At 37.0% G+C, this 26,868-nt stretch overlaps 1 protein-coding gene and 1 long non-coding RNA gene across 4 annotated transcripts in view; one reads left to right on the plus strand and one right to left on the minus strand.

The window, feature by feature from the left end:
* On the minus strand, positions 1-26,848 carry LOC109028955 (uncharacterized). Of its 2 annotated transcripts, XR_008669586.2 has the most exons (8): positions 26,656-26,848; positions 26,318-26,433; positions 25,695-25,798; positions 17,190-17,291; positions 14,716-14,924; positions 10,861-10,951; positions 3,479-3,525; positions 1-219 (listed from the first exon to the last, which is right to left on the minus strand). It is a non-coding gene; the product is annotated as an uncharacterized lncRNA (long non-coding RNA). The 2 variants fall into 2 exon arrangements; XR_008669585.2 differs by lacking the exon at positions 25,695-25,798.
* ANO3 (anoctamin 3) overlaps positions 1-26,868 on the plus strand; it is a 472,830-nt gene that overhangs the window by 117,546 nt on the left and 328,416 nt on the right. For both annotated transcript variants that reach the window (XM_063711053.1, XM_063711054.1), the window contains exon 2: positions 4,428-4,502. In XM_063711053.1, coding sequence (XP_063567123.1) covers positions 4,428-4,502 — 75 coding nt within the window. The remainder of the gene's footprint in view (positions 1-4,427; positions 4,503-26,868) is intronic.

Genomic DNA, 26,868 nt, shown 5'->3' on the forward strand with positions numbered 1-26,868 from the left:
TCCTAATAAAGACATTTTGTTGTAGGTTGTCTTTCAGCATTGATAATGCATGATTCAATCTGGTTTAGATGTCTTTATTCATTGAGTCAGCGTATGATTGCAGGCAACTTTGAAAAGTCTCAGCTTTTCATTCAAACAACTTCTGACATTGGCTGGCCTTCCTTCCCAAAACTCGTTCAAGATGACATGTAGCTCCTTTGATGATATTGGCACCCAGATCTGTTAACTTATTTAAGGAACTTTAATCGGATTAGCATGGGGTTTTTCCACCGAGACAGAAGAGAGACCTAATGTTTGTCTTATTCATAAATCCTGATAAAAGAGGGTTTTCAGAGGAATAGCAAATTTGATAAGTGATATTCAACAAGTAGTCTGGAGAGACTTTTTCTCAGAAACCAATATTTTAATGAAATATTTCAATTCACTTTTATGTTTCTAAAGATGAACTAGTCTTACATAACTACTTTCAGAGTTCTTCATTAAATTATATTTACTTTTTCATACAAGAGTTGAATCATTTGGCCAATATAAATCCTGATATGGAAACTAGCATTTTGAAATTGATATAGTTATACCCAGTAAACAAGCTCCTCAACTGCATTTAGTATGTAGGGCTCGCTCATTATGGAGTTGAAAATATATTTTGTTTCAAATACTCCATTGATAGCTCTTCACTGGTTTATTGGTTTCTCTTTCATGTTCTGCCAACCAGCTGTAGGTGTGGGCTAAGAATTTGTCTTCCTCCCTGCACTTTATTCTTCCTATTCTTCTTAAGACAGAGTCTCGCTTCTCGCTGTCGCCCAGGCTGGAGTGCAGTGGCGCCATCTCTGCTCACTGCAAGCTCCGCCTCCCAGGTTCACGCCATTCTCCTGCCTCAGCCTCCAGAGTAGCTGGGACTACAGGCGCCCGCCACCAAGCCCGGATATTTTTTTTTTTTTTTTTTTTGTATTTTTGGTAGAGACGGGGTTTCACCGTGTTAGCCAGGATGGTCTCGATCTCCTGACCTCGTGATCAGCCCGCCTCGGCCTCCCAAAGTGCTGGGATTATAGGCGTGAGCCACCGCTCCGGGCCTATTCTTCCTATTCTTGTCTTTCAAGAACTTAATCCTTATATAGATTCAGCCTTCACCTTTGCATAATATCCCAATCTGTATCTCCTAACCTTACCTCTCTCCAAGGCTCCCGAATGCATGGATAGAATTGTCCCATACTCAAGGACAGGTATGGTGGTTCACACCTATAATCTCAGCACTTTGGGAGGCTGACCAGCCTGGGCAATATAGGGAGACCTCGTCTCTACAAAAAATAAAAAATTAGCCAGGTGCAGTGGTGTGCACCTGTGGTCGCAGCTACTTGGGAGGCTGAGGTGGGAGGATCACTGAAGCCTTGGAGGTCGAGGCTGCAGTGAGCCCTGATTGTGCCACCACACTCCAGCCTGGATGACAGAGTGAGATCCTGTCTCTAAAAAAAAAGAAAACATATTTTTTAAAAACCAGAATTGCCCCCAAAATCAGTAGTCTGAAATGGGGCTATCACATCTCATACCAGCATGACCTTCTTCCCTGCATTCCTAACTTTGTCAATGGAAAACATGTGTGAGGTCTCCTAAGTATGAAATATTATGAAATATGATCTCCTTCTATCTCTGTCTCTATTCTTTACTTTCTAGCCAACTGGGTAATTTTGAGGTTTCTTTTGTAATGTTACCCATATATTCTATTTACAATGCCACAACCTTTATTGAAGCTTCAGTCTATTTTTTAAAATTCCCATATAATCTATGGGGCCTTAAACTATGACTGTTTTTTAACAATCTTCTACACATAAATGTTAGATTAATTTTCCCAAAATGTACTTTTAATAAATAGGGTCGGCCGGGTGTGGTGGCTCATGCCTGTAATCCCAGCACTTTGGGAGGCCGAGGCAGGTGGATCACGAGGTCAGGAGTTTGAGACCAGCCTAGCCAACATAGTAAAACTCCGCCTCTACTAAAAATACAAAAATTATCCAGGCGTGGTGGCGCATATCTCTAGTCCCAGCTACTCGGGAAGATGAGGCAGGAGAATCGCTTCAACCCGGGAGGCGGAGGTTGCAGTAAGCTAAGATTGCGTCATTGCACTCCAGCCTGGGCAACAAGAGCAAAACTCTGTCTCAAAATAAATAAGTAAAGGGTCTCTTTTTTAATGTCCTCCAGATGTAGTTAATAATTTAATGAGGGGCTGGGTGCCGTGGCTCACGCCTGTAATCCCAGCACTTTGGGAGGCTGAGGCAGGCCGATCACCTGAGGTCAGGAGTTCGAGACCAGCCTGGCCAATATGGTGAAATGTCTCTACTAAAAATTTAAATGTCTCTACTAAAACTGCAAAAATTAGCCAGACATGGTGGCACACGCCTGTAGTCCCAGCTACTCAGGAGGCTGAGGCAGGAGAATCACTTGAATCCAGGAGGTGGAGGTCGCAGTGAGCAGAGATGGCATCACTGCACTGTAGCCTAGGCAACAAGAGCGAAACTCCATCTCTAAATAATAATAATAACAACTTAATGAAAAAGACAAAATTATTTAGTTTTGTTCACCATCACATGATTGAATTGCACTACGTGCTTTCAGCTTTCTTATAATTTTGACTTTTCTGCATCTGCCTAGGGTTCTGTAAACAGGCTTCTCTAACCCCATTTTCCTCTCCTTCATCTCACAAAGTCTTTGTCTATTCTGATTTTACACTTCACTCATTATTTCTCACACCTGAAGTTACCTTGTAATTTCCTTGGTCTACCCAAATCCATCAAATCCTTCTACTTTTGGAGTTCAGCTTGCTTTCCATCTTTAACTGAAGATATTTAGTTCAAATTTATTATGGCTTTTCTGAACATCTGGTCTTAGTCTCCTCAAAATCATTTTATCTGTTTTATCATGTTGATGGCACAATTGGCAAATCTAAATATCTTTCTGCAAAGACACAAAAGTGTTAGACAAGAAAAAACAATGAAGAGACCTGGATTCAAGTTTTCTCTCTGTGACTTCCAAGCTGCACATCTCCTAATAATTCCCTTACACATACTGGGTCTCAGTTTGCTTATCTGTGAAATAAGGATTGGATTAGATAGTCCTCAAGGTTCCTTTCAGTTTACATTCCATAAACTGATATTTAAGGGGATTTCATACAATTTAGTATAGAATGCACTCAACCATTATAAAATACACTCTACTATTATAAATGAAGTAGACTGTACGTCATTATTCATTTATCTGGCAAGCAAGTTTATACTCTTATAAAAGTATTTAAGCAGATATTTTACAGAATTTTTTTTCTGTTATTACATAAAACTAATTTTATTCAATTGGCAGGCTACTTAAAAAGTGAGGTTAAATATATCATGTATCAATTGAATAAGCTTAGGAAACTTATATTAAAATGAAAACAAAACCTTGTTAAATACAAGGTACTTTTTCAAACATTTGGGAACAGGGAAAAGGATACAGAAATGAATTCAAAGATATGGTATCCACCGTTAAGGAACTGATTGTCTAATGAGGGAGGCAGAGAAATAAAGGAATTACTATATTTATGGGCAGAAAAAGTTGTTGATTGCTACCACTTGCTGAATACTTACTATGAACCAGGATCTATCCCAGGGATTTAACATGCACAAAAGCTAAACAGCCTATGCACATTTTTATTTTTACAGCATTTCAAGGTAGTTCTTATTATTATTTCTATTTTGCAGGAGAAAGAAAAACTGAGGTCAGAGTTTTTAATCTCCCCAAGTTCATATAGTTAGAGTGATGGGAATGTAGTCTCCACTACATTTTACTAGGTATCATTTCAGGATTGCATACATTTCCATAGAAAGGCTTTTTAAATAGGAATGATTGTTCCTAAGTGGAGGTGTCACTTAAAAAGTTGTCTTTCTAAGAGTTGAATCATAAGAGTAGACTTTCCATTGACTTGTTAGATAAAGAAGGCATTCTAGACACAGACAACAGGCTGAGCAGAGGTTAGAAAGGATAGGTTATGCTCAATAATTCCAGTGATTTAGCATGCCTACAAAAAAGATCAGAGTGAGCAAAGGAAAAGGTACAGCCCCCGAGTCTGGGGGGGCAGAATATTAGAAGAGTGTGTTACCCACCCTAGGAAAATGTAATTGGAAAATCTGTCCATTCTAAGCTGTTTCAAAGATGACAGTTAAATCAGCTTGCATAACAGTGAATAGAACCTACCCACCTGCTTAGTTTCTAATGCAATTTACTGAAAATTGTATCTTCCTACACACTTCTTCAGAACTAATTTGACCTATATCAGATAGTAGTTCTACTGCAGCTATAGTCAACATGAAAAGCTCTTCTTTTCGATGATAATTTTCTACTGTCTTTCTGGTCTACTGAGTTTCTGAGAAATTTTTATTTTGCTCTTTTGTTCTCTCTCACAGGTCTGCAAAAGTTGTGCTTGTCTCATCGTGGGCTTGAGAAGAGTGTGTGGGCTGCCAAAGGCAAATATAATGAAGGTGAGTCTTGGGGATGGTGTTTCAAGAGCTCCCACCAACACTGTTCTTCAATATAATGTGGTAGCAACTCCAGAGCCTTTATGGGGTGTGAAAATTTAACACAAATTTAGTCTCATGTTAATAATTACCATACATGACATTTAGCTCATCATGCACTTTGCAAAGCATATTCACATATGTAATTTATTTTTATCCTAAGCTTCTAATAAAAATGCGTTTACTTATAAATGTCTCATACAAGAGCTCACATACAAAAACATTTGCACTATTTAAGAAAGTATTTACATTCCAAAATAACTTTGCAATCTCAGTAAGCATTAATAAATTAATCAGCAAAAGGCCCTACACAAATCATTTGATATATACATACTTACATTACATACTTTTAAAAACGGTAATGTAGATTTTATATGATAATCATTTATATATATGCAGAGATAGCTACATATATAAAATAGCAAACAGCCATAAAATCCCTGAATAGTTAGCAATAAACCAACCTATAATAGATGAAATCAGATAAATGCAAAATGTACTTAGCAGTCAACTTCTTTTTGAGGCTCACTTTTCAAGAGAGAGAGCAATTCTATTGGTTAACCAATTGATTGGTTATTGGTTAACTGAGTTAATCAATTACATTATCAGGGTTAGACGGAGAATAGATCATTCAGAAGGTAGCTATTCACATGAGAAAACATAAAATAGAGAGTTAAACATTGGCCATACTTGCGGGAGAATTTTTTCATAGAAGAGTTTACTTTAGTCCAAGAGTTCCTTCTGCCTGAATACCAAACTGAGAGGTGTACATTGGACTACCATAGCCTAATGCTATTAACTTTTTAAATCATATGACTGACTCGCCTTGCCTTGATTCTGGCATAAATCCCTGGTTTCACTGTTTTCTAGTCTGCACCCATGTGTGTGTCATGTGAATATGTATGTTTTGGAAATGTATGTGCTACATAGACACTATAACTGCCAGTCCCCACAGCAGTACTATTTTTCATGACATAAGAATAATTTTATTAGTATTATATTGGTATTATAGTATATTCTGTGAACTTGTTTACCATGAGTCTACCTTAGGAAAAGCTTCTGCTTCCTTCTGCCAAAGTCAGATTTCGGAGACAGTAACTGAAGATCAATCTCTCACCATACACACAGTAAAAGCCACTTGGGATGCCTCCAAGCAACTGGTAAACCAGATTTTCTCTGGCATAAACTTTGCTATTATTTTTTTTCTTTACTATTTTATCCCTCATTGCTTTGCCTCTAAATGGCCTTCTCATATTAAATAATATGTACAGGTCATTATCAGAAGTTTCTTGACACTCAAAGAAAGGTGGTTTACGGAATGGAAATTAGAAAGGAGAAATGGGGAATGAATGAAGTGAGTAAAAACAGATTCTGGGATAACATTAAGGACAATGAGAATATTCAAAGAAATTGGTATTTATGAAATTATTCTTATGTGTCAGGTACTGTATTTGGTTCATTGACTAAGTCTATTGTGTGGATTTATTGACTCTTCCCAACAACTCTATGAGGCCAGTGCTACTACTAGGATTAGATGAATGAGGACTAGACATGTGAAGTAGCGAGTAACTAGTGTTCTAGCTGCTTCTGCCCTCATGAAGGCCTGACCGGGACTTGAACCCACATCTGTCTCCTGAAGAGACAGAGCTCTTCATGATTCACAGATATTGGCATAAGCCTTGAAACTAGTGAAATATAAAATTCCCACTGACTATGAAATTTAGGATTAGAATTGTTAGAAAGCAGTATTTTTACGTTGTCTCCAGACCTGTCCTAGAAAATGTATACTCACATGATAGGTCACCCAACTTCTGTGTGTAGGTGAAGATATTACTAAAGAGGAGAAGGATTAAGTTGCTAGGCAGCTCTAAGTTGACTTTTCAAAAACAATTCACAGTTCTACAGAGGTCCTTAGTTTTATTGAAAGCCCATGACTGCTGTGTACAGTAGAGCACCAATTATCTCCTGTACTCTGATATGTCTTTCTGTCTTAATTTAAGCCAAATTTTTAACTGTGGGGAGATTCATGTGAGTTTTCTAGGGAATTGATCCATATTTCCCTCTTAACTGATTAAAAGCCTTCTCTTGTTTTTTTAAAAACTTTTTATTATACTTTAAGTTCTAGGGTACATGTGCACAATGTGCAGGTTTGTTAAATACGTATACATGTGCCATGTTGGTGTGCTGCACCCATTAACTGGTCATTTACATTAGGTATATCTCCTAATGCTATCCCTCCCCTCTCCCCCAACCCCACAACAGGCCCCGGTGTGTGATGTTCCCCACCCGGTGTCCAAGTATTCTCACAATTCCCACCTATGAGTGAGAGCATGCAGTGTTTGGTTTTCTGTCCTTGCGATAGTTTGCTCAGAATGATGGTTTCCAGTTTCATCCATGTCCCTATAAAGGACATGAACTCATCCTTTTTTATGGCTGCATAGTATTCCATGGTGTATGTGTGCCACATTTTCTTAATCCAGTCTATCATTGATGGACATTTGGGTTGGTTCCAAGTCTTTGCTATTGTGAATAGTGCTGAAATAAACATGTGTTTGCATGTGTCTTTATAGCAGCATGATTTGTAATCCTTTGGGTACATATCCAGTAATGGGATGGCTGGGTCAAATGATATTTCTAGTTCTGGATCCTTGAGGAATTGCCACATTGTCTTCCACAATGGTTGAACTAGTTTACAGTCTCACCAATAGTGTAAAAGTGTTCCTATTTCTCCACATCCTCTCCAGCACCTGTTGTTTCCTGACTTTTTAATGATTGCCATTCTAACTGGTGTGAAGATGGTATCTCATTATGGTTTTGATTTGCATTTCTCTGATGGTCAGTGATGATGAGCATTTTTTCATGTGTCTGTTGGCTGCATAAATGTCTTGTTTTGAGAAGTGTCTGTTCATATCATTCACCCACTTTTTGATGGGGTTGATTTTTTCTTGTAAATTTGTTTAAGTTCTTTGTAGATTCTGGATATTAGCCCTTTGTCAGATAGGTAGATTGTAAAAATTTTCTCCCATTCTGTAGTTTGCCTGTTCACTCTGATGGTAGTTTCTTTTGCTGTGCAGAAGCTCTTTAGTTTTATTAGATCCCATTTGTCAATTTCGAAAGCCTTCTCTTCTTTTAGCACAGATCTTATTTTCATGAACATGGTAAATAATTAAATATCATGTAAATATGCTATTCCATCATTTGCTTTGGAAATTCTGTTTAAATGAATTCTAAATTCTTCAGAGAGAGTGTACTTTAATCTTTATTGTTTCAAATCAGTTGTTCCTATTGCTGTTTTGTTCTTATAATGCAACCTAGAAAGATCCAATCTTTGCACAAGTCATTTTATTCCTTGGATAAAAGGTGATTACCTAGCATATTGATGCAAAATATATTTTGTACCTAGCATATCAGTACAAAATATGTTCAATAGAGTGTCTTCTTTTCTTAGGACATGTGTCCATTCATTTATTCATTTATTGCACCATTGTTGTGAATCTTTTTTGTAACAGACACTGAGCAAAGTGTGAGAGTACATGAAAAGGCTCTGAAAAGAACATTGGATTCAAAATTAGAAGAATCAATATTAAATTAGGTGCAGTAACGTAATTTCTTAGAGTCTCTTAATTTTTATTAGAAAAATACAGGTGATAGGCCAGGCATGGTGGCTCACGCCTCTAATCCCAGCACTTTGGGAGGCTGAGGCAGGCGGATCATGAGGTCAAGAGCTCAAGACCATCTTGGCCAACATGGTGAAACCCTGTCTCTACTAAAAATACAAAAAAATTAGCTGGGCGTGGTGGGGCGTGCCTATAGTCCCTGCTACTTGGGAGGCGGAGGCAGGAAAATTGCTTGAATCCGGGAGGCAGAGGTTGCAGTGAGCTGAGATCAAGCCATTGCACTCCAGCCTGGTGATGAAGCAAGACTCTGTCCCAAAAAAAAAAAAAAAAAAAAAGAAAGAAAGAAAAATACAGGTGATAATACATAGTTCACAAACGTAGATTATGTGTAAGTACTGGAAGAGTTACTGAATTAGAAAACAATTTGTTAAATGCTATGTAAATGTATGCTTTTGTGATTACATTATAACAAAAAGTCTTAATATTTAAATGAAATTAAATATTATAATATAATATAATAAAAAGAGAGTACCTAAAAAAGAAAGAGATAGAGACAGAAGTGAGCATGACTGCCAGGGTTTTTCTCAACATGAAAAGTTCAGTAGAAGAAAAATGCATAAGTGCTTATAATAAAAGGCAATACATGTTTGTCCCTAGAGAGAAATACAGTGTTGTGGGCCCACAATGGAGAGAGAGTTTAATTTCAATGTGGCAAATTCAGTAAGGCCTTATCAAGAGAGTAGCCTTTATACCAGGCCTTGAAATGGAAATTGCTCGCTAGCATGCCATGTGTTCCGTCTTATAAGACAGCTGAGAAGAGGGGTTATAGAGCTATTACTGCACGGCAATCATCTTCCTGGACTTTTGAGTCAGATTATCTGCATACAAATCTTAGTTATGCATTTTCCAGCTGCATGATTTTACATATGTTACTTAATTCAACTGTTTCCCAATTTCCTCATTTATAAATTTGTGATAACATTACTGATCTTATAAAGATAGTATTAGGATTGAGATAAGTGCTTAGCATACTAAAAATCTCATTAAATATTAGTTGCTGTTATTCTACTCATTACTGCTTTTTCATTGTAAATGGGGTAATATACAAAATTCCTGTGGCCAAAAATGGATTGGTGAGGATGCTGTGGAGAGATGTGAGGCAGTGCCCTATGATTATAAGTGAGAAAGGCAAGTCAGCCAACCTTCCCCTCCTTCTTTTTCTTTCTTTGTCTTCTTCTGTATGTTACTTTCTAGAACTAAGTTTGTCTGGAGCCTCTTGCTGTCATCCCACTCTGTCGGGCAAAGATGTTGGTCCTTCCTCTCTTTGAGACTCCAGGGTCTCAGGGCTCAGGAAACATAATAAATATGTGAAATAATGATAAATAGATCCAAGTCATATTAGTAATGACTTAATAGGTTTTTCTCTTATCTCTATTTTCAACAAGAGGTATTCAGTAAATGTGAGTCAAAGAAGCATGATATAAAGACTTTATCTGGGTAATCTAATCAACCTCCCAAACTGAGAATCATGCTCCATTCATATAGACCCTTCTCCACCATCATCAAGCCATTCAGCATTGTATAGTTATGTGTAGTTGATAAGTTATATTGTTATTGCTGGGTTTAATCCCAATAGTTTTATGAGTAAATATTATTGTTTTTATTTTACATCCAATATTTTCTTTCCATAAATCCTAGGTAGGTCTATATTATGTACATTCTTAGAAAAAAAAAACAGCTGTAGATGATTACATCTATGTATGGCATTCAGATGAAGAGCAATTCATCTTGTTTTCTATCAGTCCAAAAATATCTGTGTATTACCTATTATTTCCTATCTAATTATCAGTCCATAAAAATCCACTTTGGGTGAGCAGCTCAGAGTCCATCCTCTTTTTCTAGACTCCAGTGATTTCCCCTCAATTCTCCTCATTTTTTCTAATCTTCTGCTCTCCATCTTGTTTCTGGCAGCACTCTGAAAGTCTCTGCTGCAAGTTGCTGGGGGGAGATTTACCTGAAGCTTAGAATATCTAATGCTTTCAGGGTCTAGGAAGAACATGTGGGTGAATTAGGCAGGCAGTCCATGCTATCTCTTGGGGAAGAATAAATATAATTAACCCTCAACTTTAGGAGAAGTATAATGATCTAGAGATAAAATTAGAAAGAATTGACTGTTCAGTTCTACTTGATCGTTGACAAGTGGGAATAAAATTTCACTTTTAGGAGATATTCTCTTTTTTTTTTCAAGAGAAATTGCAATTCTGGACCTATCTATCTGTCTGTCTGTCTGTCTATCTATCTATCTATCTATCTATCTATCTATCTATCTATCTATCTACCTACCTACCTACCTAGCTATCTCACTTTAGAATATTGGAGATGCTTTTGAATCCTTTAAATAAATATTCTGTAGACCAAATAAGACAACCCAAAAGCCAGATTTGTCTCATGTTCATCAACTTAAAACCACTGCCTTATAACCTTAAAATGTTTGATAGAGGGAAAGATAAACAAAACATAGCCCTATTAATATTGACTCTACCTCATAGAGTAATTAATTAATTATGCCAATTATGTCTCCACTCTTTTACTAAAGACATATCCTCTCCACTGGGGTTGAGGGTGAGAACAGAAGGGGTAAATAGGAAATAGAATTATCTCCTGCTACACACAAATGAGGTATGTGTTTGTGGCTGCATATTTACCCTAGATGTGGTCTGCATAGTTCCTAGTTATTGCGGGATCTGGCCAGCAGCCCTTAATGCAACGGGGCTCTTTCTTTGTTCCCAGGCAGATCTGCGGGTCGAGAAATAAAAGACACACACAAGATAGTGAAAGCTGGGTCCAGGGGGGTCACCGCCTTCTGGTCCTGCGATGCCACCAATGCACTGGATATACCAGCATTTATTAAGTTTAGTGAGGGCAGGGGTAGGTTAGTGAGGGATTAAGGGTCATTTGATTATGAGGTGAGATGGTCCCATGGGATGAAGTAATTCTTTAACATATCATCGGTATGCAGAAGTACAGTATACAGAGATAAGAATTTACAATATAGTGTGTGTGTCAGCAATTTCTAACAGAGCCTTAAAACAGAAACACAGTCTATCCATAAGCTATTTTTAGTAAGACACTAATCAGTAGTAATAATTGCAGCAAAAGCTGGTTGCAAACAATCAATAGAAGCAGGAAGTGAAACTAGACAACCGGTTAGACCACAAATTCTCAGAAGGGAGTATGTCTTAACCCTAAAGAGACCTACAAGAGCCGTGGCAAGATAAGGGTGTTTATAGCCCTATCTTATCCATATGAACAGGTGCCCCCTCATGTGTCCGTTTATAGACTCTCCACAAGGGTCGCATTCCATCCCCAGAGCTATGAACATCTGCTTTTCTGGGATAGGAATCTTGGTGATGTGAAACCTCCCTGACTGCATGTCCGTTCATAGGCTTTCTGCAGGGGGAAGCACATCACGCACTGTTGGCTCATTCTGGCAGCCCAACCTTGCATTGTCTTTACACAATCCTACATGCAACTTTGTATTTACAATAATCAGGAGCATTTCATCTTTTATTCCATAGCAATAGTTTCAGGGGGTCCCCCTACACCTAGTTGGCCAGAGTCAATCCTTATTTATGCCTGTGGTCGCATTCAGTGTAATAACTAATAGCAATCCCTTTCATGTTCAAAGGTATGCTTGTTAGGAAAATAAATTATAAGGTAACACTAGTTCTGGGTAGCACAACTGTCTTAGCTAGTCTCAGTGTGAAATAACATGGATGCAGAGGGACAGGTAAAAAATTGCTAGGTGCTATATGAGATAAGTTGTTACAGAGTTCAGACTCAAGGTCAGGTTCACCTACTCAGAATGCTTCCTGCAATCCAGGCTGTTTTGAAATGTATATTAAGAGCTGGCAGAAACTATCATCAGAGTGAACAGGCAACCTACAGAATGGGAGAAAATTAGCCCATATTAGCCCATCTGACAAAGGGCTAATATCCAGGATCTACAAGGAACTTAAATAAATTTACAAGAAAAAAAAAAAAAAACCCCATCAAAAAGTCGGCAAAGGATATGAACAGACACTTCTCAAAAGAAGACATTTATGCGGCCAACAAACATGAAAAAAGCTCATCATCGCTGGTCATTACAGAAACACAAATCGAAACCACAATGAGGTACCATCTCATGCCGGTCAGAATGGTGATCATTAAACAGTCAGGAAACAACAGATGCTGGAGAGGATGTGGAGAAATAGGAACGCTTTTACACTGTTGGTAGGGGTGTAAATTAGTTCAACCATTGTGGAAGACAGTGTGGAGATTCCTCAAGGATCTAGAACCAGAAATACCATTTGACCCAGCAATCCCATTACTGGGTATATACCCAAAGGATTATAAATCATGTGACTATAAAGACACATGCACACGTATGTTTATTGCAGCACTGTTCACAATAGCAAAGACTTGGAACCAACCCAAATGCCCATCAATGATAGACTGGATAAAGAAAATGTGGCAGATATACACCATTGAATACTATGCATCCATAAAAAAGGATGAGTTCATGTCCTTTGCAGGCACATGGATGAAGCTGGAAACCATCATTCTCAGCAAACTAACACAAGAACAGAAAACCAAACACCACACGTTCTCACTCATAAGTGGGAGTTGAACAATGAGAATACATGGACACAGGGAGGGGAACATCACACACCAGGGCCTGTCAGGGGGTTGGGGGCTAGGGGAGGGATAGCATTAGGAGAAATACCTAATGTAGATGACAGGTTGAAGGGTGCCGCAAACCACCGCAGCACGTGTATAACTATGTAACAAACCTGCATGTTCTGCATATGTACCCCAGAACTTAACGTATAATTAAAAATGTATATTAAGCCTCAGAGTCCTATTTTACAGATATTAGAACCAAGGCTGAGAGAAATACAATGTACTCAGGCACATTCCATAGCAATTAACAGAATGCAATTTTAACTAAGGTCTTCTGAGGTCATGGCTGCATACTTTCTCAGCTGCATCCATGTTTGGAAACCAAAGACTAAGCATTATGCTGTATAGAACAATCACCACCCGAAAGGTACAATTTGGTGATGCATCTGTTAAAAGAAATAGAAACTTAGAATAGGACTAATCGGTAGGGAGACGCGACTGACAGCATAAAAGAATCAGAGAACAATTCGTGGTTCTATATAATTAAGTGCTAAATTATTTAGTAAGGATAAAGAAGTTTGGAAGAGACTTTGTGTGGGCTGGTGTATTCAGAGGAGAGATGACACATCAACTGGTCCTTGGAGAACTTGTATGATGTGCATCAGGTGGAGAACGTTCCAAAAAGAGGAAACAAAAGGAGGTATTTTGGATTATTTTTATGAGGCACATCTAGGAATATATTTTGACCCAAGCTGAGGGTTCCTACTGAGGAATATGGATAAATCTGGTGGATAAATTATGTTGGGCTAAATATATAAGAATTTGTTTTAATATTTAGTTTTGTTTTACCCATACATATACATAATTTTACACAAGTGTGTATATGTGGCAATACAGCTTCTTTTGAATATATAGTTGTTTTCTTCCCCTAGCCCTTGGTATTTTTTTCTGAGACAGGGTCTCACTCTGTTGCTCAGGCTGGAGTAGAATGGCAGGGCCACGGCTCACTGTAGCCTCAAGCTCCCAGGCTCACATGACCCTCCCACCTCAGCCTCCAACATAGCTGGAACTACAGGTGTGTGCCACTACTTCCAGATAACATTATTATTATTATCATCATTATTATTATTTTGCAGAGACAGGGTCTTTCTATGATGCCAGGGATAGTCTGGAACTTCTGGACTCAAGTGATCCTCCCACCTCGGCCTCCCAAAGTGCTAGGATTACAGGCATGACCACTGTGCCTGGCTTTTTCCCTTTTTTGACTCCCCTTTTTCCCTCTCTTCTTCCATCCTCCCATCTTAACCTGCCCACCCAAGTTAATAACCTAGTATGTAACTTTCTATATGTTTTCTACCTCCTCAAATAGTTGGATAGACTTCATGGTAGGATAAACCATCATTAACTATATTGTTGGATATTAATTTTGTCTCCATTGTTTTGCTGCCAAGAAAAATGGCTCAATAAACACCTTGACATACGGGTCATTACTTATGGCTGCTTTGTTTGTACGGCATAGACATCCAGGAGATGGATTATTGGTTAACATTGTCTCTAACACTTTATAGTGCCAAATCAATGTATGATAAAATGCCTTTGTTAACATATCCTATAAAAATAGGTATCATGGCTCCTTTTCATTTTTGCTAATGAGAAAAGCTTTTAAAGATACCTTGTTATTTTAACTTATATTTCTATGACTTCCAGAGAAAAAAATTTTACCACCTTATTTATTTATTTTTTATTAGAATTTGACAATTTTTTAAAACACTTTATGTTTTAAAAAATATTTTTTCTATTTTATTTTTATCAATCAATGTACAATCAAGGCAGCAGAATAACAACTATTTTAAGTATTGTAGAAGAAGGGCTTTATTTTAGGACTAAGAACTTACCCAGTTGTAAGATTTGTGAGACAATGAGAATCCAAAAGAGAAAGCAGGAGGATCAGAGAAATGTCACGAACCAGCCCTTCTGAAACACTGGTGTGGCAGACAAATCAGAGCTTCCAGTGAATCTGGAGTGAGTGAGATTATGATGCAATGCTGATGGGGCAGCCTATGGACAAGCTATTGCCTCTCTACCTCCTGCTGGGCTGGAGTTCCTGTAGAGAAAAAGAGCTGGACACAGTGCTGGGAAGAACAAGTTCTAACTAGAATCTATCTTCCTTTCTCATGTTATTAGTATTATTCTCTAATTACTCCTAAACAAAATGACCTTCAGAGTATAACGTCTGCTGCATCCCTTCAGCTTCCCAAGTCTTGTGCAAATTCTCTTTTGATTAGCTTTAACCTGAAACCACAAAGGGAAGGAGATTCTGGAGAACATAGTTAGAGTTTAGCAAAGTTGACACAGAGCAGATATGACAAAACACACAACCAATTTTCATAAATGTCCACAAACTACAAAGATGTTGTATGCTCTTAAAAACTTCTGTTAAATGAACAGAATGTAGAAAGTAATATAGATCTTTGTTTACTTTTTACTATACTCTATTTAAAAATTTAGATGTATATATTGTTTCCTATTGTATTTGCAATTTATTAATTTCTTGGTTGTCTAATAGTTTACTTTTATATTAAATGCTGTATGGTTTGGTGCATAAAATATATGATGTTATATCTTATTTATAAATTACACTCCTACCTTTACATAATGTTTCTGTTTAACATTTTAGTTCTTCTAATGTGAAATTTTACCTTGATTAATATTAGCATTACCATTTCTGATTACTGTTTTGTTTGCATTTACCTGGAATCACTTTGACCACTGCTTTATTATCTTGCCTTAAATATTTTTATTTCTACCAATGTACATATCTTGATTTAATCTAATTTAGCTCTCTGTATTTTAGTAGAAAACAATGCATCTGTTTATATTTTGAGTAGTGGCTGATATGCTTGGCTGGATTCATTCCATCTTGCTTTGCACTTTTTACTTCGTTCTCATTGATGACCACATGTTTTCCTTTTCCTTATTGTTCCTGGCCTGGTTTGATCAAGATGCAATATATTTCATTTGTTTTCTCCTTGGACAATGTACTGTTTTCTCATTTATTACATATTACTTTTATTTTCTTTGTTCTCATAATCAAATAATTTAAATAAAACTATTTTGTCATCAAGATGCATGCTTCTATTTCCCTCCTACTTGATCCCTCCCCAATAAAAGGAAATCTTAAGAGTATTTTAACTTTTAACTTTTTCTTTCTTATCCCTCATCCCCTTGATAGACTTCTGTAACATTTTTACATCCCCTACTCCCAACCACCTGGATTTGCTGAGAGAATTGACAACAAACTAGAATTTATTTAACAGTGTTCCTTTTCTTTTCAGTATCTTTTTTGGCTCTTATATTAAGTTCCCCTGGAAAGTGTATTATTATTCCCTTGCACTTAGATAAATAGATACAATTTTGATATTAGTATATTTTACTCATAAATCTTGGAGTCTGTCTCTGATTTGTTTTTTGACTAGATTTTTTTCTCATCTATTTTAATAAAACAAGTTCTATAAGCTATATATTCCTCAAATTATTACAAATTCTCAAATGTCTTCCTACACTCAAGAATAAATTATGTCTCGTCTGGCCATGTGATTCTGGGATGTAGTCATCTTTTATCAGCAATCTGAAGAAGCTATTCTAGCTTCCAGCATGGCAAATAAGAAGCCTGATGTCAATCTCCTTCCTGTTTCCCTTCATCAATATTTTATTAGTTTCACTTGCAGTCCTATAAAATTCCTTAGCGGTCAGGAATTTTACAAGATATGTCAGGATAAGTGTCTTTTCTTAACCTAGTCTATGTTCAAGGAAGCTTTATCTTTATTTGTGAGAAATTTTCTTCTATCATTGTTTAATTATTGCTATACTTGCAGTGTTTATTCTTCTTGCTTTTCACAGCATTTTCATTACTCCAACAACAGTGTTCATGGTTCCATTCCCCAAGCTTTTTTATATTTCATCCTATCATTTCTTCTTATAATGTTATTTGTCTGTGTGATGATTCTTACTTTTGATCATCTAGATCACTCATTTGGTTCTAACTATGAATCTTTCCTTCAGTTTGTGTACCGCATTTTTTTAGCTGCAAAACCATGGTATTTAGCTCCAGAAAATCTTCTTATTACTTGTACCTGAATATAATTGAAGACCTGATTTTTTACTAATATACTCATTTTTAAGAACAGTTTTAAATTTATAAAAACATTGAGTGAATAATACAGAGAATTTCCATATACCCCTCTCCCTGCACAATTTCCTTTATTATTAACATCTTAATATTTGTATGTTTGTTACAGCTGATGAACCAGTATTCATACATTATTATCAACTAAAGCCTATAGTTTATTCATATTTTCTTTATTATCACCTCATCTCTTTTCTGTTCCAGGATCTCATCTTGGTTAGTCCATTATATGCAGTTGTCATGTCTCTTTAGGCTCCTCTTGACTTGACAGTTTCTCAGACTTTCCTGCTTTTTGATGACATTGACAGTTTTAAGGATTATTGGTCAGGTATATTATAGCATACTCCTCTAATAGTATTTCTTATGGTTAGAAAGGAATTATCAGTTTTGGGGAGGTACACAGAAAGAATGTGCCATTTTCACCACATCATATGAAAGGTACATATTATCAATTAGATTTATGGCTGTTGATGTTGACCTTAGTCACCTGGCTGAAGTAATGTTTATCAGGTTTCTCCACTGTAAAGGTAGTGTTCTTCTCCTTTTCCATACTGTACTCATAAGAGGGAAGTCACTGTATTTAGCTCATACTAAGGAATAGGGAGTTATGCTTCTCCTCTTTTAGGGTAGAGTGGTTACGTCATTTATTTGGAATTGTTCTGCATGGGACATTTGTCTTTTCTTCCCCATTTATTTAGTCAATTACTTATGTCATCATGGACTCATGGATATATATTTTACACTTTAGGTTATAATACAATATTACTTCATTTATTTTGGTGCCAAAATTTTCTCATCTGTGACCACTGAGACCTCTTTCCATTGGTTTCTGTGACCCCTTTGACTGCCTTCATCAATTTTGTGTGTGTGTGTTTTAACCACTTTCTTACTTTCTGGGACTTCAAGATGCTCAAGGCTCAACTGGTATATCCCCTGCCCTAGACCTGAAATCATCTATTTATCCAAAGAACCCTGGGTCCTTTTACTGGAGAAAGGTATGAGAAACTAAAATATGGGGTGCTAGGTGCTATTAGGGTCTTGTTTATTTTAGCTTCTCTTGAGTACATTTTTAAAAACTATTTAAGGCTGAATATCTGCTTTGGCAGTTTTGTTTTACTGTGTATGCATTTTGATCTGTCTGATTTCCCTATTTCTGACCACTGGAATCCTTTGGATGGATTCTCCCCCAGACTTACTGGGATTGTGGGCTTACTGTGGTTGAATATTAAATGGCTGGATAAACTGCTTGGGGTTTTGAGTGGAAAGGAGCATCTTTTCTTATGGGTCTGTGATTCAAGAGACATTGGTCCTTGTTTAAGAATCTATATTAGCCATTTCAAAACACGTGGGCTTCCTGTGCTCTCCTAGCCTCAGAGGAAGTACAGACTCAATGTGCCTGCAGAACCAACACTTGAACACAAGAGAATCAAGAATAGAAGAAAATAACTTCCAGAATTATGGAGTAAGGACCTAAAACGATTTCTCTTCCATTAAAGCAAAGAAAATACTGGCAAAAATTGACAAATTAATTCTTAGAATTCTGGAAATCAATCCAAAGCTTTCAACAATTCAATGTGTTTATTTAGAAAAAACGCTGAATTGTGATAATAATACCCTTTGTGGCATTTTAATTTCCCATATTCCCATCTCCATCTTACCAGCTCTGTGATACTCTTGAAAACCAGTAGACTTAGAAACACAGTAGCTGTGAAAACCAGCTGCCTAGCAGCACATGCTCCATCTCCAGAGAAATGTCATTATTTGACCTATCTGTTAAAGCCACATTCACAAGGTTTATGTTTATCTGATTTGACTCAGAGCTTGGTAGATAAGAAAAGCCCTACCTTAAGAGTATTTGTCAAAAACAATTGGAGGCAATATTTAACATCACAGCTGACTGAGGTGGCAATAGCAATTGAGGTAAATAAGAGGCTAACTGAAAAATGTAAAAGAAAAATCTGGCAACGAGCTGTTCATAGGTAACTTTGAAAAGTTTTGACATATTTTTGGATATCTAAATAACCACATGTTTGTGGAGCTGGGCATATGCCCAGAAAAGACCCTGTCTCTCACTTCAGCTGACCTTGAGACTGTGCAAGCCGGAAGTGAAGGTGTAGGCAAAGTTGTACATTGCCTGCCAGATGTACCCCAAAATACACACTGAGACCCTCAGCAAGAAGTGGAAGATTTAATTGTATCACAACATTTAAGGAAATGTCTATCAAATTAGCTGACTACTAAGAAATTGAAAGACACGCCAATGACTGGACAACACAAAGAATATACACTTTTAAAAATGAGCCCAAGCCAAAATTAGTTATTAAATAAACACTCATCAACAAAGGCAACAACCAAAATCTGTATTAGCCAATGTTTTCTAGAGAAACTGAACCAATCAGATGTATATATAGTGAACACTTTATTTTAAGGGATTGGCTCACGTGAGGGCTGGTAAGCCAAAATTTTGCAGTGCCAGCCAGTAGCCTGGGAACCCAAGGAAGAGCTGACGTTTCAATCTTGAGTCCAAAGGCAGTCTGGAAACATGTAACAACAAAAATACACAAAATACTAATATTACCGTTAGGTACTCCTAATCAAATATTTATATGAGGCAAGTTTCTGGGTGATCATGTATTAAATACCTTAAAAAATATTTTAGTGAAATGAATAGGTATAATTAAATTGATTGGTTGCTCCTGATTGCACTGAACCCATGGGAAAGGAAAAGGATGAGCTCAAGGATTCAATTTCCTGGTAACAAAATCTGATTTGGGAACTGGAAAATGCAGTCACTAGAGTTAACATGCAAACTTTCCTGAAAGGGACCATATGCAAACCCTTGTTTTTGTTGTGCAAATTGTAATGCTATAAATTTTTTTCCAAATGTTCCACCATTGTTTTACAATAAAACACCACGAATATGGAAGACTTGACGCTTCAGACACTTAGGGCTTATGTCACCAGTTGCTATCTATTCCTAACGTAATTACAAAGATGTGCAGGGTATTTTTTTGGCATAAAGCTTGCAATAACTAAAAATATATATCCTAGCTGAATTTTGCACATAGATTCCAGTGTATATTTGTTAACTATACTGAAAAGAAAATACACAGCTTTCTCCTGTTACTTAGAGGAATTATAGTAAGGAAGTAAGAATAATTTTATTTGATATAAAATATGTTTTACTGAATATTTTCCAAGGCAACATTATATGATTAACTATTCAGTGATATTAAATATGGATTTATTTAGATTTACTTTAAAGAATCTAAAGCCTGTAGTTGGAAGATTAATTATTGATACATAAATGGTTTCAAGTCATCAATATTTATTTTCATAAGTAAATTAAATACTTCAAAAATCTTTTCATCCTAAGACTTGTTTTGTCAAGCTATTTGTCCCTTCATTATATCACAATGTTTGATTTCAAACCCCATTCAAGTTCAGATTGCTACAAAGCTTCTATCTGTATATTTGGATCAGTGAGGATTTCCTTTACTATTTTCACTATTTTCCTTTAGAGGGGAAAAAGGAATAACCCCCGGTCAAACCAGCCATAAAGATTATATTTCTGAAGCCAGAGTGCGTTAAATTCTCTTCCAGCAAAGCTTAGAATATGAGGAGATGGAATGACCGTTAGAGAACATCTAAGTCATCAGTCTTACTACAGGTTAGAGACCTAGATCCAAGGAGGCAAACTTATTTTCCCACAGTTAGACAGCATGCTAGGACACAGAGTCTATGATCTAGAATCCCAAAGCAATGCACTCTTTCCACATATCTCTGCTAAGTCAAGAAGAGGCCCTCCATGACCAAGTGCTGATTTTTTTCAGTTTCAAATCTGTGTTATTATTGGATTAAAATGGCATATAAAATCATTTCCTATCAAGTAATTTAAACATAGTTATCATTTTTCCCTTTTTACATTTATTTTTATAACATAAATAATGCATATTTGATGGTTAGAATGACCACATAACTTACTGTCCAAATCAGCACACTTTTTAAAAGTTTGAGGTTATTAATAATTACACTGAGATAAAAGGCAACCCAGAACATAAAGCCACTCTATGAATGAATGGACAATAAAATTAAGATATCAGTAAGCAAAATGAAAAAATAAACCTTTTCGCCCCATCTCCTCCATCTAGACTTAGCTATATTTTGAATTTTATCATTATGGATGTATCTATGCACATACTTTTTTGCCAAAAGGATCAATATTTTTTGCAGTCTGCTTTTATCAATGAATAATGTATTAAAATCATTTTTCTCAGTAAATAAATATTCATGCACACTTAACGTCTGAATGATTGCTTAGCATTGTGTTGTTACTCTTATAACCGGCCTGGTCATGTTCAAATAGAGGCCACACTGTTCACTCAATTAGTCACCCTAGCTTCTGGGGGTCAAGCATATATTATCTCTGGAAAGTAAATATATAACTACACAGGTTACCTCCATTTCCATCTTTCTACAAACACCTAAACAACCAAAAATACACAGGCCTAGACCAGTCAGGCAGAGGCCAAGCTATCAGAAGAGACATCAGCAACAAGTAACTAGTACAATCACACCCAGGATACTTGCTGAGTATCAGCTTTGATCAAAAGCATGGCAATTCACCAAAATAAGGTAAAGTTGTTGATATTACCAGAGTATCAGTTTAAGAGCTTATAAAGTTGGGCAGAGCCTGGCAAATAAATCAACAATTATTACATTCTTATGTTGTCAAACCAGTACAGCAAGATGAGTCTTTATGAAATTATCTGCCTAGAAGAAATAAAGTCATGAAGCTATGCAAATCTACAGACTTGTACGTAAATTTCAAAGTGCAATTAGCACACTGAAATTTGTTTGAATGTCTTATTACTAGATTACTTTCACAAATAATAAAGAGTAGTTGAGGATTATGGAAAGCCATTCATTCAGCAAATATTTATTTGCTCAGCTTTTATGTGTGAATCATCTTTTCGGCACCATGACAAATAGAAAAGTGAGTCAACCTGAAGTCTATTTTAAAGGATTTCTTCTTGACTGGTAGAAAAGTATGCACCTACTTTCAAAAGCATACATGTATAATGCATGGTAGAAACATTATGAAAGTGCCATTAAGTGATGTTATTCATGCTCGATGGAAATTGGAGAAGGCTAAATCTACATCTAACTGGCTTTGTACTCAGTAGATGTAGATGTGGATAAAATATATCTTCATACAAGAAATGTCATTGCTCCCTGAAGGAGTTTTAGGACAATCATTCCCAGTGGAGAAAACAGCAGCAGCAGCAGCAAAAGCAGACCAATAAGGAAGAAAGCAATATAGGATTAAAAGAGTTTGTAAAAGGGTCTTTGAAACAATATTGGAAAGTGCTGCAAGAAAATATGGAGCCCCTTGAATGGTAAAGCAGTGAACATGGACTTGATGATTTTTGTTTAAATAAATTAAATTGTCTATTTTTAATAACATTATTGAAGTATGATTGATATACAAAGAACTGCACATATTTAATGTACGATGAGTTTGAACATATGCAAACACCTGTCATGCAATCACTACACTCAAGGCAACAAACATATCCAAAGGATGTATGGGACAAGGTAGCTGATGACAGATTAAACAACATGGATTTAATCCTAGAGGCAACTTAAAATAATTATTCAGATTTTCAGCAGGGTTCTAAGATATGAACTGCTGTTTAACCCATCATCACCTCCTTTATCCTGCACATCTCCCTTCTCTTGATGCTGTCTTCTTACACAAATCATTTTGTGTTCCTGTCTCTTCAAAATGCCATGTGCTCCAAGCACTTGAGAATTAATTTTTTTAAAATTCTGTTTTGTAAGACTTCTTAAGGCTGGACTCAGAGAAGGCTGAGGCTGCTGATTTTCCTCCATGACTTTATCTTAGACACACCCATCAGTAGTACTACTTCTGAATGCTACTCGGAGCATATAGCCTGGATATCAGCAGGATGAATCTACTTAATTCTGCTGTTATACTGTCAAATGTGGCCAGAAACCATAGGCTTTTAGGGAGAAAATTGTTAAATTTCACTCCATTTTTCCTTTTATGATAGTATATGACTTTTTTACAGAGCTGGTTTTTGTCTTTAATATACGGAGAGAAACTAGAAGCAGGAAAGTACTGCTTTTCCATTTCTGTTACCATTTAGGCAATGAGAAGTATCATTCACAATTCCAATTTTAATTAAGGCAGTGATTCATGACCCAAAGAGGCAGAAACAGGAATGTCTCAGTCCCTTTGACAGAGCACAATACAGAGAAACTCACAATTGGCTGAGCTGAGGGACCTATTTTGAAATTCAAAGGAATAAAAAGTTTCCCAGTGATGTAAACATCAGAGTTTCTTACCTCTCTGGGGAGCAAATGTTAGCAGGGGGGCTGCAAAGTTAATTACTTAAGGAGGACAGGAGACAGGTTGTGAGTTGTGGGGAGCAAGAGCAGCAGAAACATGAAGGGGAACGAAACCCTAGGTCCAAAGAGAAAAAAGAGAAAAATTGAAGTTGTAGCAAGACAGGTATATGGGTAGGGGGGTTGAAGATCTATGCATGTAATAAGGATAAAATCAACACATATCATTGATAAAGTATGAAAATGATAAAAATATATGAAAGCATAAAAAATATTACCCTTAACTCAACTTGCAAGCATGATTACTCCAGACATTTTCGCATGTTTATTTCTAGGCTTTTTTTTTCTACTTTGGAAAACAGAGTCAAGACTGTACTGTGTATTATATATTAACCACGCCCCCTCACTAAACATTATATAAAATACACATTTTGCATGTCATTAAAATTTGGAGAAAAATGTTTGAAGCTAAAAATAGTAGGAAAAAGCAACCCAACATAGTTCATAGTTAGCTTAGCTTTCCTTAATGAGGCTACTCGCTATCCATTCTTAAACTGTCCACAATGGAAATGTCAGTCCATCAAAATGCTTCCTTTTACCCCATCACAGAATTTTTATTTTGAGTTAAAAAAGAGGGCTTTTGCTCAAACTCTTCTTTCTACACTTCCAAAACGTACTTTCTTTCTTTACACACACACACACACACACACACACACACACACACACACACAGAGAGAGAGAGAGAGAGAGAGAGAGAGGAATCTTTTTCTCTTTGCACTGCCTTTCTATAAAGCAGATGGTGCTTCAAATTTCCTCGGCCCCTCACAAAGCTGTTCCTCTAGCAACCTCCCCTAAAAGACTGATTTTAAAACAAGCAAAGATGTTCTTTGAATCCCCTGCTAGTCAATCTGGCAGTCCAACCTAAAATGTTTCTAATTTTAAGAAAAGTAATTAACTTTATGACAAGATAGTTTAATCATAGCTGCACCAAGGAGGTTAGGGTGCAAGGGTGTTAGAAATAATAACAAACATTCTTTCCTTGGAAAAAAATCCAATGAGGTTCAAAATCTCAACTCATTTCTAGTTCTGGCAGATACATATTTGCCTGCTGCTGGGTTTTGGATCAGGGAGTAGGTTGGAGAAAATCAGGGATCAACAGAAAAAGATCTTAGGAAGGTAAATGTGATACCTGTGCCTAGAAATGTGGAATAGAGGGACTTAAATTTTTTTTTTTTTTTTTTTTTTGAGACGGAGTCTCGCTCTGTTTCCCAGGCTGGAGTGCGGTGGTGCGATCTAGGCTCACCGCAAGCTCCGCCTCCCGGGTTCAAGCCATTCTCCTGCCTCAGCCTCCGGAGTAGCTGGGACTACAGGCGCCCGCCACCACGCCCGGAGAGGGGACTTTAATTCTTTTAACTAGTCCTGCTGACCAGGGATTGAATTAAAGTTTAAATTTCAGAAATATTTCTGATTCTAAAACCAGTGATTTAAAAGGGTTTTAAACATTTAAATGAGATCTACAGGGGTCATAACTGACTAGTATGTATTGGGTGTTAGTTTTCTGCCATTCTTAAATTCATTGTCTAATCCTCACGTAGGAGAATTGGGTTGCATTAGAATCAATGAGTTGGTTCACATCAGAATGATCTGTAAGTTGAGTTCTATCAGAATTTTAACTCTGGATGAACAAAATTGAAAAAAAAAAAAACATCCTCGAGCAAGTCATTTATTCTTCTTGGTTTCAGTGCCCTCATCTGTACAATATCTGTATTAAAAGCCCTTACGGTGACAGTCTCTGAACTGTGTTTTAGATCTTCATTTGGAGGTGAACTCACACTGAGTTCATTGTCTGTAACCAAGTATTTCTTCAATGCCTGCATACTGAGCTCTTATTGAATGCTCAGCATTTCTTTCTGGAAAGACCATTATGATACATTAAAGAAGGTAGCACATTGTTTGCTCTTCCTCCTACTGAGAGTAGAATCCAATTTCGCTTTTTGCTTCAGATGACTTTAAGACCAGTTACTGAACAATCAAGAGAGACTCTGAGAGATAACTGCCTGTCTGAATCTAGCCCACCTGCAAAATCCATAAATAATAATAATAAATTTTAGTTTACAGCTTAGTTTCAGGGTAGTTTTGTTATGCATCCATAAATAATTGGAGCATCTGTTTGTTCAAAGCTATATTCCCCTCATTCTTTTGTATCATGCACCACAGATGAATCAAACAGCATACAATAATAACTCAATATTTTTGAGGTATCGAAAGTTTGGAAATTTCTGCATATTTTTATCTGCTTTTATTTGGATTATTCACCTGATTCTGAGTTGATTCCATAAAACTTCAAACCTCAGGAAGCAACGGACTCTCACGATGTGTCTGTTCAATAACATCTTAAATCTTCCAGGAAGAACTTAGGGCTTTGAATCAGAGAGCAGAGATAGATGGAGGAAAGGAGATCCTACTGAAAAATGTGTTCAGCTAGCTTCTGGTCCTATTTTGGCCACTGCAGTTTGGTCTTTCAAAAGTTACTTCAAAGTGGGAGCTGAATGATGAGAACACATGGACACAATGGGGGAACAACACACACTGGGGCCTGTTGGAGGGGGAGGGAGAGCACTAGGAACAATAGCTAATGGATGCTGGGCTCAATACCCGGGTGATGGGGTGATCTGTGCAGCAAACCACCATGGCATACGTTTACCTGTGTAACAAACCTGCGCATCCTGCACATGTACCATGAACTTAAAATAAATGGTGAAGAAATAAATAAATAATAAAATAAAACTTCTCAAACTAAACAAAAAGAGTTACTTCACTTCTTTGGGTATCAGGTGCCTTCTCTTTCAAATAAGGTGTTGATTTATGTGGTCTTGAGAAATCTTTGTTGCTCTGATCTTAAGTTTCTTTTTATAATATTAGAATCATATTTTACCTACATTATAGGGCTTTTATGAAGATTAAATCGAGCATCGTGGGTAGTGTTTTTTCAGCCCCTGTGACTAAGTAGGTTATAAATGGTCCTCAGTCATCATCATCATAAATGATTCAAGGCCTGAATGGCAGAAGAAGAAGAGGAAAACTCAAGTGAAAAGTGCTAGACATAGAACACAGCTTACCTAATAAAACATGCTACTGGCTAAGCTGGGGTGGCTTTCTGTCCCCTCTACTTAAATTTAAGAAAGAAAAACAGAAACGTCTCTGCATCTGCCACTGCATACCCTCTCAGAGCACAGACTAACTTTGCCCTTCCTTAAAAGTCCCAGGGTTTACCTACCAACTTTTAGGAAATAAATAACCAGCCTCAAAGCTTGGCAAACAGGGCATCAGTATCAGCTCTAGAGGTTTGCTCCGATTTATATCTCCTCCTCCAGTAAAGTCTTCTGCTCCCACTCCCAGCCAACCCCGCTCAACGCCCACCCCTCACTGCGGCACTGGACGCGCGGGGGATGCGGGGTTGTTCCCCGAGTAGCCGCTAAGGGGAGCCGGA

The sequence above is a fragment of the Gorilla gorilla genome, chromosome 9 (genome assembly GCF_029281585.2).
Source record: "Gorilla gorilla gorilla isolate KB3781 chromosome 9, NHGRI_mGorGor1-v2.1_pri, whole genome shotgun sequence".
NCBI lineage: Eukaryota > Metazoa > Chordata > Mammalia > Primates > Hominidae > Gorilla > Gorilla gorilla.